Source organism: Ascidia mentula, chromosome 8 (genome assembly GCF_947561715.1).
Source record: "Ascidia mentula chromosome 8, kaAscMent1.1, whole genome shotgun sequence".
Classification (NCBI taxonomy): domain Eukaryota; kingdom Metazoa; phylum Chordata; class Ascidiacea; order Phlebobranchia; family Ascidiidae; genus Ascidia; species Ascidia mentula.
The window spans coordinates 18,274,842-18,288,928 of NC_138573.1; the positions used below are offsets into that span (position 1 = coordinate 18,274,842).

Here is a 14,087-nt window from a genome sequence, read left to right on the forward strand (position 1 = left end):
ATGGTCTTAACACCGCAGGAATAACTAATGGTCCGAAAACCTAAACGTACCAACAAACTCCTGTATACCCTTAATCGATATAAGGGGCGGAAAACTTTGAATGGGTGAAACAGGAAGCGGCCAAGCATCGGTGCATTTGATTTCATGTCCCGGAAATCAATTTGCGATTTTTTGAAACACGTGTTTGATAACAAGACCGTTGCCTACAAGTCCTTGTAATAGTTGCCTGCGCTGCGCGCGGTGAACCTTTAATGACAAAAATGTCTTGTAGGTAAACAAAATTTACACAAGTTACACAAGATTGACACACAGATTACACAAGTCTTTAAAATGCGTGACGCACTTTTTTTTAAAAATCCAAATGGTGTGTAAAGAAGACTCTGACTTCTGTTTCAACGAAGTAAAGACAGCACGCGCGTACACGCGCCGCAACATCATATTAGTATATTATGTCGCTACAATTTACATTTTTTTTGAATTTTGGTAGTACTGAATGTCTAATAAAATGTGGCTGAATAAGAGATAATTTACCGTCTAACAATAAGAGCAGACACCAAACTTTTGTCACGTCGATTTTGAAATGTAGCTTACCTGTTGGCACCCTCATGCGTGAAAGAAAAGTGACAGCTGTCTGCTGTTTGGGGGCTTTTTTTGCGTCTTCCAGAATATTTTTAGACTGCGCAGTGGAATTTCCCGTGATATTATCCTTTCAACATCTTAAAGCTGTGTCTGATTGCTATAACGTTGATTACAATTGCCAATGTCCTTGGGAGAGAATGAACAAACAGGGCTAAACATAACCAAAAATATTAATTGTTGGAATCTTATTTCTGTGTTCTCAGCCTGGCGCGTCATAACAATCCATTTTCTCTCTGGCAAATACAGGAAACAATCAATATTGAGATATGACCTTACTTTGCAGAGAAAGCTGTGTTTGTCCACAGTTTTGGGCAGCTTTTAAACGTTGTTTTGAACAAAATGATTTGTGATCTTTTATTATCGCGCAGCAAGTTAGTAATAAAGAAAGAGCTTATTTAATGTATCGTCTGTAGTCGTCACGCTTAGCTTCCAGCATGGACGCTCCATGAAATATGTTTATTTTGAACCGGTATTACGTTTTCGCATCATTGGTATATAAGCAGATATTATCATGTGTTTTTAATGGATGTTTATTTGTTCCAGAATATATTACTTTCTTTGCTGCACTTTACGCTCTGTTTGGCCTTTAGGTTGTAATAACCTTGTATCGACCTCTAACTAGAATATTTCAGTGCTGCTTGTATTGTAAAGTCTTATTGAAGATGAACTTTATTTTTTTGTTGTTGACTCTGTTGTCAACATTAATTGCAGGTAAAAAAAAACATTTTAGTACGGAAACTTTGACAAATAAACGTTAAAACAACCATGTAGAACCACACATGTACAACCACACAAGTGAAAACATGCGTTTCATACCAAGATCGGGTATAAAAAGGAGAGTTGAAAAATAAATATTAAGAGTCACGTTTGTTTATATTTTTCATTCCGTGACATACGCAAAAATTCCAAAGGAGTGTTTTGCACGTTGGGTACGTTTTATTGTAGTAAAAAATGTTGCCATCACAAGTAAACCAAATAAACTTGTGCTTAAAGTGTGGAAGTATCGTATTTTGTGTTTAGAGAAATAAAATCGATAATAGATAAAAGTTTATTCAGGTGGAAAATCGTCATCTTGTCGACCTTCGGCTTACAGTGGGCGCTATACTGGTTCCAATATCCAATCTTCGTGTACAAGTTACGAACGTGCATTGGCCACAGGCAGTGGTGGAACTGCTGCAATACATTTGTATGCAAACACTCTCGGCAACAACATTTGTTCGGTATAAAAATATATTGAAATAATACTTCACGTTTGCCTGCGAACTATTTCCGACAATCATTACTGTTTGCGTCAGAAAAATCAATTAGTTTGTCTGTACAAATGCATTGAAAATACTTTTTTTCGGTTCTTCAACTAACAGTTGCCATATCATGAACTAAAGTTTCAATAAACTGTATTATGCATTAGGGTATTCCCCAAATCAGTCTTTGAATAACGGGGAAAAATACGAAGGCGCGAAATATTAAATGTGCCATTATGAAAACCATTAAATTTGAGGAAATTAGTCGAAAGCTTATTTCAAAAGTTGTTTTAATTATTTATTACCGCCAGGTTTACGAAGGAAGCAACAAAAACGGAGTCTTACTGGGAACGTTTACTGGTGATGGAAGTGCGACAGGAATTGTGAAATCAAATACCGGTTCCATGTATTTGAGTTGTCCAACAATACAGGAAATTACTACATCTGTTAAATTCGCGTTTGTTAAAGGTCTGGAATATGCCTTTGCCAACAAACAATATTTGTTTATTTACAAATAAAACTTACATAGTACAAATCAATAGTTTTTATCCCCATGTTATACCATAGTCAACGAGGAAGCTTCGTGCAACTTGGAGTTGAACGTTGACGACCTTCCAACAACTCTCGTTCTGCCAACTTCCAGCGATGGGAAGTTACCACGATTTTTGGCTTGTAATTACACGGTGTCAACTCCAGTGAGGTGCAACTTTACAGTTACTGTGTCGTCAGGACTAACTCGTTCCGACGCAAACAACATATTAGTAAGTTATCAAGTTTTTGCCACAAGATGATATAAGTGATCCTTTCGGTGACAAAATTTTTTTGGTAATTTTGGTAAATGATTTAAAAAAACATGCCAGTTAACTTCTTCAGTAATGCGACGGTTTACCTTTTTCATCCATGTACAAGAGGGCGCTACGAAATTATTGATTTTATTTCGCAAAAGAATGTTCAACTTAGGTTGACATTTTGAAACAAAATTTTTCTTTCAGATTTTATCAGATGATCCTTCCCATCTCGGGACAAAAATAACCCAATCACAAACTAACGAAGTAGTCACAACGGTTCAAGCACGAAGAGTTAACGTTCAAATATTCACTTATTATGCTGCAAATGTTCCTATCATCCACATCGACTCAGGTTTGTATGTAAACTTTGATTCTATAAAAGCTTTGAATTATGAATAACTTTCACATAAACACCTACTGACAATTTTATGTTGCATAAAAATCGAACCCGAAGCGAGTTTGGCCATTGTATGTCATTGACTAAAAACTGAAAAAATTGTAGGTTCTTTGGCTTATGCAGATTGCAAGTTGTTTGATGCGATGGAATGTACCGACTCCGTCAAGTTGAAGTGAGCATTGAAGCTACAATTTTATATACCAATAGCAAAACTCTATCAAGATTTTGAAATGTAAAAATAAAAGCCGATTTGACATAAAATTCTTGTGTCGTTTTCAATCCTCAAAGAATTAAACCAAATAACCAATCATACTTCAAAACATGTACCGAATTGTTATATAAACAAGTAACACGATATCTGCAATATTGTGGGTTTTAATTTCAAATTAATTTCAACCTAATAATAGTTGAAAACTAACACCTGAAAAAGAAATTCTGTTGCGTTTTTAGCGTCAGTTCTCGCGGGTTAAACTTACTTCGAGCAAGCGGAGAAGATATTTTGTATATTTCTAATCAAACGACCACCAACCTTAATTCTCTTCCGGAGAGTTGCAAAGCTCCTGCAAATAATCCAGTTTTTCAATTCGATCTCAACGAATGTTCTCCAACTAAGAAGGTTTCTCTTCCGTTCGTTGTTTTAAAATTGGTTGTCAATATTCGTTCTGTCAGTCACTATAGTCTTCCACTTAACACAAAAAGAAATTGTTGTTGGTAGGTTATTGTTGCTAATACCATTTATTACCTGACAAGTTCAACAAACCGCTGACACGGACCCTGCTTCTGACAAACTGAATGTTAGCCAAACAATAGGATGCAACACATACCAATTGTCCCTAAATTTAAACCAAAGTTTTAAACGCTATTGGGTTGTTTCCTTTAAGTGTACATGTGTGTGTGCTAATGTGGTTCCTTGCTTTAAAGGGAAAGAGGTGTTTGTTTCAAAACTCTACAAAATCAGATTACTGTTTTGTTCCTCTTAGAAAACAAGCGACATGTTAAGATTGGTTTACAAAGTTCGCAACTTCAAGTACAACAGCCACGTAATTAGTAGAATGTCCTACCGACCTTACTGGGAGATATCTTGTGACTACAACGAGTCGGAAATGTTGAACAGAAATATTAAAGTGGACGCTGGGCCTGTTTTAACCAAATTAGTGTAAGTGAGTGGGTTTTAAATAACACTTTTCACAACCGCAAGTTCAAGTTAACCTCAAAACTCTTTGAACAGAAAAGAAAACTCTGTCGCTTCACAAAGTACGGTTGGCAACATTACGGTCAGCTTTGTGTTGTTTGGTGACGAGCAAATGCGAACCCCGTTGACATCAAATTCGATCGTCAGTGTTCCTGATTACATCTACGCAAAACTGGATATTTCGGCCTACAAAAAAATAGATTTATTGGTGAGTAATCTTTTAAAAACGACCCATATTCTCATTTGAGTGTTTCTTATAGGGTCACACCTTGCATGTATGTCAAAGATAACGTTTCATAAACAAACATAGGAAAGTAGCCAAAAGCATCTTTTATCTGATGAAAACAGATAAAACTATTTGTATTCGTGCTGGCTGATATCGCGTTGTGCTGTTTCTTCATTTATCGGGTTTCAATTTAGTTGAAAAGTTGTTGGATCACAAGAGATGTTGGAGGAAATAAAAGATATGAACTCATCAGAGAAAGGTGATTACCCCGAGAAAATATTCAAACCATCCTTCTTTATTTGGATGCAAACATTCGTTTGATCCTGCCTTGTTTTGGATTTTTGTACAGACTTATTACCGCTAATAAAGCCTATGAAGGTTACAAATAAACAAAAAACGTTCATAATACGTTGTTAAGGATAATTTCCGCTTTTTTAGTTGCAAAGTTGAACACGAGACTGAAACTGAAGACACCATTGTGGTGACGAGAAATTATCAACCGATCTACGCCACCTTCAAGTTTCGTTCATTCGTTTGGATCAACGTGTCTGAAAACCAACAGTTCCTGTACGCTCACTGCTACGTGCAATTATGTGACAACATCAACACCGTCTGTGCACAACCTGTAAGATACATTTTTCTATTTAGAGCGTAACTAACGATTATATAAGTACAAATACACACATCTTGTTGCCGTCATCCAGAAAGTTTTGCGTTCTTCCCACAGGATTGCTCACGTGGACGTAAACGTCGATCTGTGGATTCGGGTTTAAAGGAAGTCATATCAGTTGGACCTTTCTATGTTTCGGTTCCGGATCTGTGTGAAAAGGTGAGTTTAAAATGTGGATATGTTTTTGAACAAACTAAACGTAGTTAAACCCAAACACGTCTAGTTTTATCGAGGTCGTGACCCCTTTTAAGCAAATCCGGATCAACAGACTAATGAACTATACTCTCCACTATGCATCACCAACTTTGCAATATCCAATAGTAATTCTGCCCAAGTTCAAACTCCCCTAATCAAAACCAAGGGAAACATGGCGATGCCAATATTCCACACCCCTTACATTCTCGTGCATAGCAAAGGAACAAAATGTATTGCAGCAACAAAGTTTTACTTGTTCATTAAAACGCCCCATCATTTGTAAAATCAAACGGAAAAGACAAGTATTGTTAAAAGCACCAATGTGCAAGTTCCTAGCTTCTTGACGACAACAACTTGTAGGCTGGTCTTTCATCTATCTTTTAGAATTGATGATATTTTAGGAACAAAGCGTTTTTGCAATAAATTGCGTTTGACACGAGGTTTATCAAACAAGTAGTTTGTTATTGAAACATTGTAAACAAGAACATTTGTCTAGAATAATGGGGAATGCTCAGATTTTTGCAACCTAATGAACGGAAAAATCCATTGCTCGTGCTTCGAAGGTCGCTACCTTGACAAAAACAATAAAAAATGCATTGGTAAGCATGAAACATTGAGTTATTATGTTGCTGGTGCTGCCAGGCATATTATATTTTAATAATCTGTCCTTCTGTGACAATTAAACGGCAAACCAAACGCCCTTTAATATGCGGCATTGCAAATGTAACAATTTTTTTTCCTTTATGTTTATAAAAACATAAAAAAAACAACGCAGCATTTTGCAATAAGGGTGGAAAAAAATGCAAAAGGAATTTTTTATGAATATTTACAAAACATCTCGTAAAGGACCACATCCGTTATTTTAAACTTGTTATCTTAAAACGAATAGCGTGTAATAAATGATTATGCTGAAGAAAAAATCTGATTTCAACTTGTTTGGTTAAAATTCGTGATTAACCTGTTTCAGGAACACAACTCACGGGTTTTCCCATAATTCTGAGAATAAAGAGACTGGCCTATATTGTTATTAACACTGTCATGTTAAAATAAGACGTTTCGACAAAAACTCATGTCATCATCACTAATCGCGTCAGTCAAACCGATGATGACATAAGTTTTTGTCGAAACGTCTTATTTTAACATGACAGTGTTAATAAGAATATGGACCAGTCTCTTTATACTCAGAACCTGTTTTACTTTTCATAAATTGTGATCAGGTTGTGGACCATACAAACAAACATTCAACAATTAACACATGAAAACGGTAAGCCAGCATAATATGTCACTTGCAGACGTAGCGGAAGTGTTGCAAAGCGAAGGTTTCCAGAGTTTGGAAGGTGTTTACATTGCAGTTGGATTCATCGTTCTTCTGCTTGTTGTTTTGTTGGGGTTCACCATTAGATGTTTGAGACGTCGTTTTAATAAAAACGAATAATATGCTCACTATAACTTCGAAAAATACTAACTGCATGTTTTTCATCCGTGTTTAAACGAAGTTGTCACAAAAAAAGCATGTAACCAATCATTTGTGTTTGTTGATGAGGAGATTTCTTGTTTCTATATTTACGTTTTAACCAAGAAAAGTGTAATTAATTTGCATCAATAAACCAATGTAAATCAATTTGTCTTTGATTGAGCAGTCATGTTCCAAGACTAGTTCATTTACTCTCGACTGTGGAAACTTCACAAACCATCATGTCATTAACTGCGACAGTAAACAACCTGTTGGTTCAAATCTTCGTTGGAAAATCTGTCGCAACTAGCGTAAACATAGAGTCTGTTTACACCTCAAGGTTAATTGCTACATGTATTTGATGCGGATCAAAAGTGCATTACTTTCCAAAACATGTTATTCTTTCTTGGTGATAATATATTGGACAAAACACAAAGAGGATTGGGACATCGTTGAATGAATGTTTATCGGAGTGGGGTGGCACCAGCGTAACTTGATCTCAATTCATTTGTAGTCTACCCAAGTCGCGAGTGTTTAGTTCCTACGGTTCAACAAAGGAAAGGCACAATGACAGGGCAAAAATAGAAACGCTGAACGGATGACATGATAGCTTTGTCTCCGTTAAAGAGTTGTATATGTGACTTTCATTTCTGTCTTTCCTTTGTTGCAACAACGCAACTGTACACCTCGCGCGACATAGGCATTGTAGCTTTGTCTCCGTTGAAACAGTTTATTACAGTTAGAGTGCGTGGCAGCCGTTTTTAGATTTCAACTTTTTCGTAACCAGGCTTATGTTGCGCGAGGTGTACAGTTGCAATGTATTGAACAAGGATCCTAATGTAGTTTATTATGATGTAAGAGTAACCACATAAAGAGGTCATGGCTGTAGGCTTTAGATTTAAATATCTCTTAGTTTCAGGTTGCTACCTTGCCACCTATCAGGTACGATGTAGTTTAATTGTAACGTTTATAAAAACGTCTTCTAAGCTTGCTATTGAGAAACGCATTTTTTGTTGAAATAATGGACCTCCCAGCAGAAAAAGTAAGCATAACCTACTTTATTATTTTCGTGTTCTTTATCTAGTAAAACATTTTGTCAGTCCCCAGGAGACGTATATGGTGAATGTTCTTCTACAATTCAGCGTTCCCCAGGTAAATAGACATATGTTAAATCAACATGCGTTTCACCTCATAAACAAAATGCAAACTGCAGATCAGGTAAAGAAATATGTGATATCGTCGCAAATGACTAAATGATTCAAGGAAAAATATAATAAATTGTGTAAGCTGCAAAAAAATGGCCACTGTTTTGACCTAAAAGGTCTCATCAGTGCAGCTGGTGTGACTTTCAGACGACTTTGCTGACCAAACAAAGACTTCCACTTTGTGGTGACTATACAATCACCGTCATCCGTTCGGCACCAAACTAGGTGCAACCTTACGGAAAAAACAAGGTGGAAACACTATGGCCAAGCAAAGCTCAACCAATAGTGCCGTCAGGCCCCGTGTCACAATAATCATATGATAAGCAAAGTGGAGCCAATAATATGAATTGTATAAGCTGTTTTGCTTCGCCGTTTTGGTTAGCAAAGTCGTCTGAAAGTCACACAAGATGCACTGATGAGACCTTTTAGGTCGAAACAGTAGCCATCTTTTTGCAGATTACAGAGAGATTATTTAATACAAATTTACCAAAACAATTATAACACTAGCAAAACATGCAAATGAAAGTAAGATGCGCCTGGCAAACAATGCCAATTAATGCTTACAACAATAATATAAACATTCAAATAATTATTGTCCGAATTGGACAGCCATGTTGTTTTTGTTGAGTTTTGTTCACTTTAGTAATAGACGTGATGCACGTTTAGATGCTGCTGAATTATATCAAGTGATTGACAAAATTCCCGACAAACGTTGGAAAGAATTTGTTCGAGTAAAACTTGATCTTAAAGAAAATGAAATCATCGACATCGAAGCGGACCATAGGAATAACAACAATGAGCAAAAATATCAAATGTTGCTAAAGGCGACTCGAGGTAACAGTCGGCATGCATCAACCAGTTTAAATGAATTTCATTCTTTATGTTGGTTAGTGGCAACTAGACACAGCGTCATTGTGTTCTAAACCTTTTTTGTTTTGTTGATAGTACAACTTCTTTCTTTGTGCAAATAAAATTGGATAAACGTTCGGTTTTGGTCACTAGCTGAGTGACCCAAATTTCGTTTTTTACATCAGAATTAATAGCCTAGGAATAAATTATTTCTACAATAGGTTTTACATTGGTGTTAAGATTATACACACGCAACATCCATTAGATTACCCTTGACTGAAATATCTTGAGGGTGGTTTAAACACAAACATCTGCGTATGTATAGGTGTCAATCTGTCCAACATCTTAAAGCTGGCTGAAGAGTTTAATACACAGCATAATAAAGGTATATATTGGGATGTAATGTAATCTCTAAAGTAGACAGAATCTAGCCCCTGATGTGGCACTGTCTTAAAACCAGCGACAGCAATTAGCGGATAGCAAAAGTTTGAAACCAAGTGTTTCTGATTACCGTCAGTCGGTTTATTTTTGAAATATGAAAAATCGATTTCGCCGACATCATCAGTTTCTGCAATAAAATTGGGATGTATGTTGTATTTTTTATTTAGAATAACAGGATCTGACAATTGTTCAATGTTCTCCAAACGGTCAGGTCTTTTTGATTACATCAAACCTTATGTTTTCAGGTGAAACTACCAATCCACATCCTTCACAAAACCTACTTGAAATCAGCGAATCAAGCCTTACAAGTAATAAACATTATTTGTTTTACATTTATGTATTTTAAAAGCAAAGAAGCTGACACGCAAAATCGTAAAACATTTATTTACTGAAACGTCGATTGAAAATTGTTGCACCGTTAGTATGCAACAAGGAGCCTCCATACGGAATTTACAAAACCACTTTTCTGTTCACTTCAGCTGTAAATTAGATTTATCAAGCGTTTGCTGAAGTTGCGGTTGGTAAAAACATGATAAAATCAGGTTGACCTATTGGATTTTTCAGATACATGTTTGGATGTGGCAAAGTGCCATATTATCCAAGAATGTTTGTTTTAAGCAATTATCGTTGGTCACACACAGTAATGTTTGATGCATTAGCTGTTACGTCAGTGCTGAAACCATGTTGGTGTCATAACACATCACGACTTTTGTGATAATAATTCGATTGGAGCATCGAAAAAAAATAAAAATTGCAAGAAAAATTTCAGCCCGAAAAGGCGCAAAGCAACCACGTTAGATGTCGTACATCACGATCTTTGTAGAAATGATCAATTAAACTACTGTGGTGCCTTGATAACAATGCAGCTGTAAGCAAGTTCAATAAACTGCGACAACACATGCGCTGGTCGACTACTTATAACACATTCTTCGGATATTATCAGATCCTTTCATATCAAGTTAAACTATTTTTCTGATGGTGAAAAGATCCTTCTCACAGAAATAAAAAAAATCGAATACCGCTTTATTACATACAGGTTTGAGCATCGATTTAAAAAGGCTAGCGAGGGAGGAAGCTGGAACTTTGGCATTCAGTTCCGCTTTTACAAACTGTGGTATGCCTGGTCCCAGTGAGTATATTTCCCGAAATTACCGTGTTGCAACACCTAACCAACCAAATGAGTTCCAAACATTGCGCCTGGAAGACCTTGTTACAAAAGCCGATGAAATCTCTGCAATAGATGCTGAAAATAGGTCCAATACAAACAACAAGGAAGCACAGCGTAAATGGCACGAAACGGCAAAAAACAATATTTGGTTAGTTGGGCCTGCGGGTTGTGGAAAAACTTGGTCGAGCAAACAGATTGTCACCCTTGCAACAGAAGGAATGTTCGTAAAGAACGGTAGAAATTTCGACTACGTATTTTACTTTGGGTGCGAAAATTTACGAGTTAAAGCTTTATGCAGTTTAGAGGATTTTATAAGTCCTGCACATGAAGTTTACAAAGCATTGAATAAACTGATGAATAGTTTATTGTACAGCGGTCGAGTTTTGTTTGTGTTTGACGCTGTAGATGAGATTGATGTGAAGATGCTTCTTTACACCAAACCTAACATCACTAAACCATGCAATCCACAAAGCGGTTATGCACATTTGCGTAACTTATTAGCTGGCAATGTCTTTCAAAGGGCTATAAAAATATGGACTTGCAACACTCACTCTTGTCAGTTAATAAGAGAAAGCCTAAGACAAAGTGTCGTGTTTGAGGTTTTACCGTTCAATGATCAACAACAAAAAGAGTTTTTTTCCTTAAAGGAGGATCGATTCAACATGCTTCAGGGTGACCCGCTTGTTAAAGATCTTTGCCGCTCGCCCTTTTTCGCAACCATTTTCTATTCAACTGAGGAGTTAGACACTGATATTGCGAGGTGTTTTGTCAGCAACATGTTGTGCTTGGTACTGGAATGCAATATCAAACGTCTAATAGAGAAGCTCGGCAGTTGTAACTCATTCAAGCAATTAGCATTACTTTGTGAAATTGCGTGGCGTAGGTTAACTTGTAAAGAAAATAATAGGTTCCACAATTTGCAAAATAAATTAAGCAATTGTGTAAAACAGCTGTTTATGGAGCCGACCAAACGCCAAGGAAGTTCAAATTTTACCCACAGTCTCCTTCAAATATTTCTTGCCTCCGTGCACGCAATGACCGTGTTGGATTTTGAAGACTTTTCAAACTCAGTTACTATGAAAAAAATGGCCACTGATGATTGGTCCACCTTTGCACTTTGTCTCTTCGGTATGTGTGATTCTACCAAACAAGAAATATCATTATTCATCCAACAACAAAACCCAAAAAGAGATAACAATGAAACGGTAGAAGAAAAATACTATGAACAAAAAATTGAGCACTTGATGGAAATTGCAGTTCGCATGGCACGCGAGGCGAGAGTTGCAAACGGCTACGACGAGAGAATGCAGGCTCTCTTTCTGGTGGGAAGATGGATGCAGGAAGCTAATAGTGAAGAAATGAATTTGGCTGTCTTGGATCATTTACCTCGAAAAGTAGCTCTGGCGGACAAAATTTATCCCCGTGACATTGGTGCCTTGTCTTATCTTGCCAAGTTTCACACAATACATTTAACTCTAGGTGTCATGAGCGCACCACGCTTTCAAAATGATGCTGCGTTGTTGCTATGCAAATTAGCAGCGGAAGAGGATAATTTAAATGTAAGCAAACAACTGTTTGATATGAGGTTTAAACAATTTTGTAGTTGTTTTAAAGACACTGTTTGTAGATATCGTCAATTGATTTGAGAGGCTGTGAGGTCAATCCCGATGTTGGAAATGAAATGGCCAAATGCATCTCTAGTGTTACCACGCTAAGACTTGATGGAGCAAAAATAGACGAAGACACTTTAAACAACATTATTGCACATATTGCCTCTGTTAGCAACTGAAACTTTTTTATTACCTGATTTAGTAGTCCATATGCAACAAAACTCAGAACTTAAATTCCAGCTATTTCTTTTTCTTCTTTCTTGCTGTCCCTAATTTACTTACTCTAACCATCCAAAATTTAAAATTTATTTTTACAATTTCCAGAAATTAATTTTTCGCTCGTATTAAACGTGCGATGATCAAAATATTTTACTGTTTTTCACAGCGAAACTACTGCAAAGAGAAAAAAATCAGACTGTGGATTGGCGATAGTCTAATGCGCATGAGCAAACAGCTGACTTTATCCCTGGCCCAGGCTGTAAAGAACCTTTGGGAACTGACGCTTATTGTGGACGATGCTCCCCCTGATGGACTTTTAGGTTTGATCGACGCCGTATCTGAGCTCGACCACAAGGTAGAATATTCTACACAAACTAAAAACACAAACTTGATAGAAAAGTTTCCTTTATTGATTGCTTTACGTTTGTTCAGTTGGAATTGCTGGATCTTGGCATACCGAGTTTGGACAACGAATTTGCCATAAAGCTTGGCAAAAGTTCAAACAAGTTCCGTTGCCTGCGTTTGAGGGGATGTGAAGTTGCTGAGAATTCTCTTTCGTCCATGATCAAACAATTCTGTTCATACGACGATAAAGTAAGTGTTCAAACACTTTAAATCTTTATTGCAAAACTAACCCATTTCCATTAAAATAGCTTAGAGGATTTTACTTGGACCACGTGAGAGTAACAGACCATGACATCAAAATGCTCAGCGACTGTTTGTGGAAATTTGAATGCTGGTTGGTGCTCATGTATTGTGATGTCACAAAAACAGGATACGAAATGTTACATCATAGTCATGCCCAGCCAACCCACAATGTAAGTTGTAAGCAATAACGAACTAATGTTTGCAAATAATTAAGAAGCCTGATTTTACAGAGCTACCTCCAGATATTTCTTGGCGACGTTGATGGTGTTGGAGAAAGTGTGGTCATCGGTAAATAGTGACCATGAACTACATTAAAGAATACGCAAGTTGTGCACAATCACGAAACCAGCCCATTTGACAACATCGAAACCCTTTCCAAAGACGCCACAGTGTCTCATATTTATGTGGGACAGTCATATGTGATAACTAACATTTCGTAAATACTCATTCTGAAATTTATGTTTCTAATTTCAATGTGCCATTTCTATTTTTACCCTTTTTTAGCAAAGCTTTTTTCTTTAACTTAATAATCTGTTCTTCTGGCAAAGATAAAACGTAACTTTATTCACCGACGTTTCGCCTGTTATTCAACTATAACAACTTACTGTAACTGTAGTTTTCCCGCCCATTTTTTATAAATCACATGATTTTACAAGCGGTGTTAGCGTTATCCCCTTTTTCGTGTTGGCACGTTTTTTGGCGTTAGTTGTGTGCTGCACTGTACCATTACCTTGAGGAAGCCTTGTTGAATAACAGGCGAAACGTCGGTGAATAAAGTTACGTTTTATCTTTGCCAGAAGAACAGATTATTAAGTTACAATATGCCTGGCAGCAACAAAAACATTATACTTTTTTCTTTATTCTAGCATTATAGTGTACAGTTTATATCTCAGGAATTTTATGCAATATTTTTAACTTCAAAGTACTTGTATAAAAGCATGAAAGCGTATTATTATTAATATACAAAAAAGTAGGTTTTTACTACAGGATCAGTCTGTTTTTTTATCAGGAATATATGTTTCAAATTTATTTTATAAAACGTCTGAAAAACAACAACAGTAAAGAATGGGCTAGGGATATAAAAAAAAACCTTTGACCTCATGAGAAGGTAAGAGAATGGCGCACACGGTGGAAAAACAGCATCAG

At 36.6% G+C, this 14,087-nt stretch overlaps 2 protein-coding genes across 2 annotated transcripts; both read left to right on the top strand.

Annotated features, from left to right (window-relative positions):
• The first annotated feature begins 1,234 nt into the window (after positions 1-1,234).
• LOC145912239 (uncharacterized) lies at positions 1,235-6,879 on the top strand. Its single transcript, XM_082999655.1, has 14 exons — positions 1,235-1,350; positions 1,696-1,859; positions 2,192-2,348; positions 2,448-2,641; positions 2,873-3,020; positions 3,171-3,237; positions 3,516-3,681; positions 4,046-4,221; positions 4,294-4,465; positions 4,678-4,742; positions 4,922-5,108; positions 5,211-5,312; positions 5,845-5,947; positions 6,641-6,879. Exons 1-14 carry the CDS (start codon positions 1,302-1,304, stop codon positions 6,781-6,783), a joined length of 1,893 nt encoding a protein of 630 aa, XP_082855781.1. The 5' UTR covers positions 1,235-1,301; the 3' UTR covers positions 6,784-6,879.
• Positions 6,880-7,712: 833 nt separating this feature from the next.
• On the top strand, positions 7,713-13,814 carry LOC145911510 (uncharacterized). Its single transcript, XM_082998887.1, has 11 exons — positions 7,713-7,843; positions 7,902-7,953; positions 8,673-8,840; positions 9,181-9,240; positions 9,542-9,604; positions 10,333-12,023; positions 12,092-12,241; positions 12,460-12,648; positions 12,726-12,887; positions 12,947-13,111; positions 13,172-13,814. The coding sequence occupies exons 1-11, from the start codon at positions 7,823-7,825 to the stop codon at positions 13,235-13,237; spliced, it is 2,787 nt and encodes a 928-aa protein (XP_082855013.1). The 5' UTR covers positions 7,713-7,822; the 3' UTR covers positions 13,238-13,814.
• The last annotated feature ends 273 nt before the right edge of the window (positions 13,815-14,087 follow it).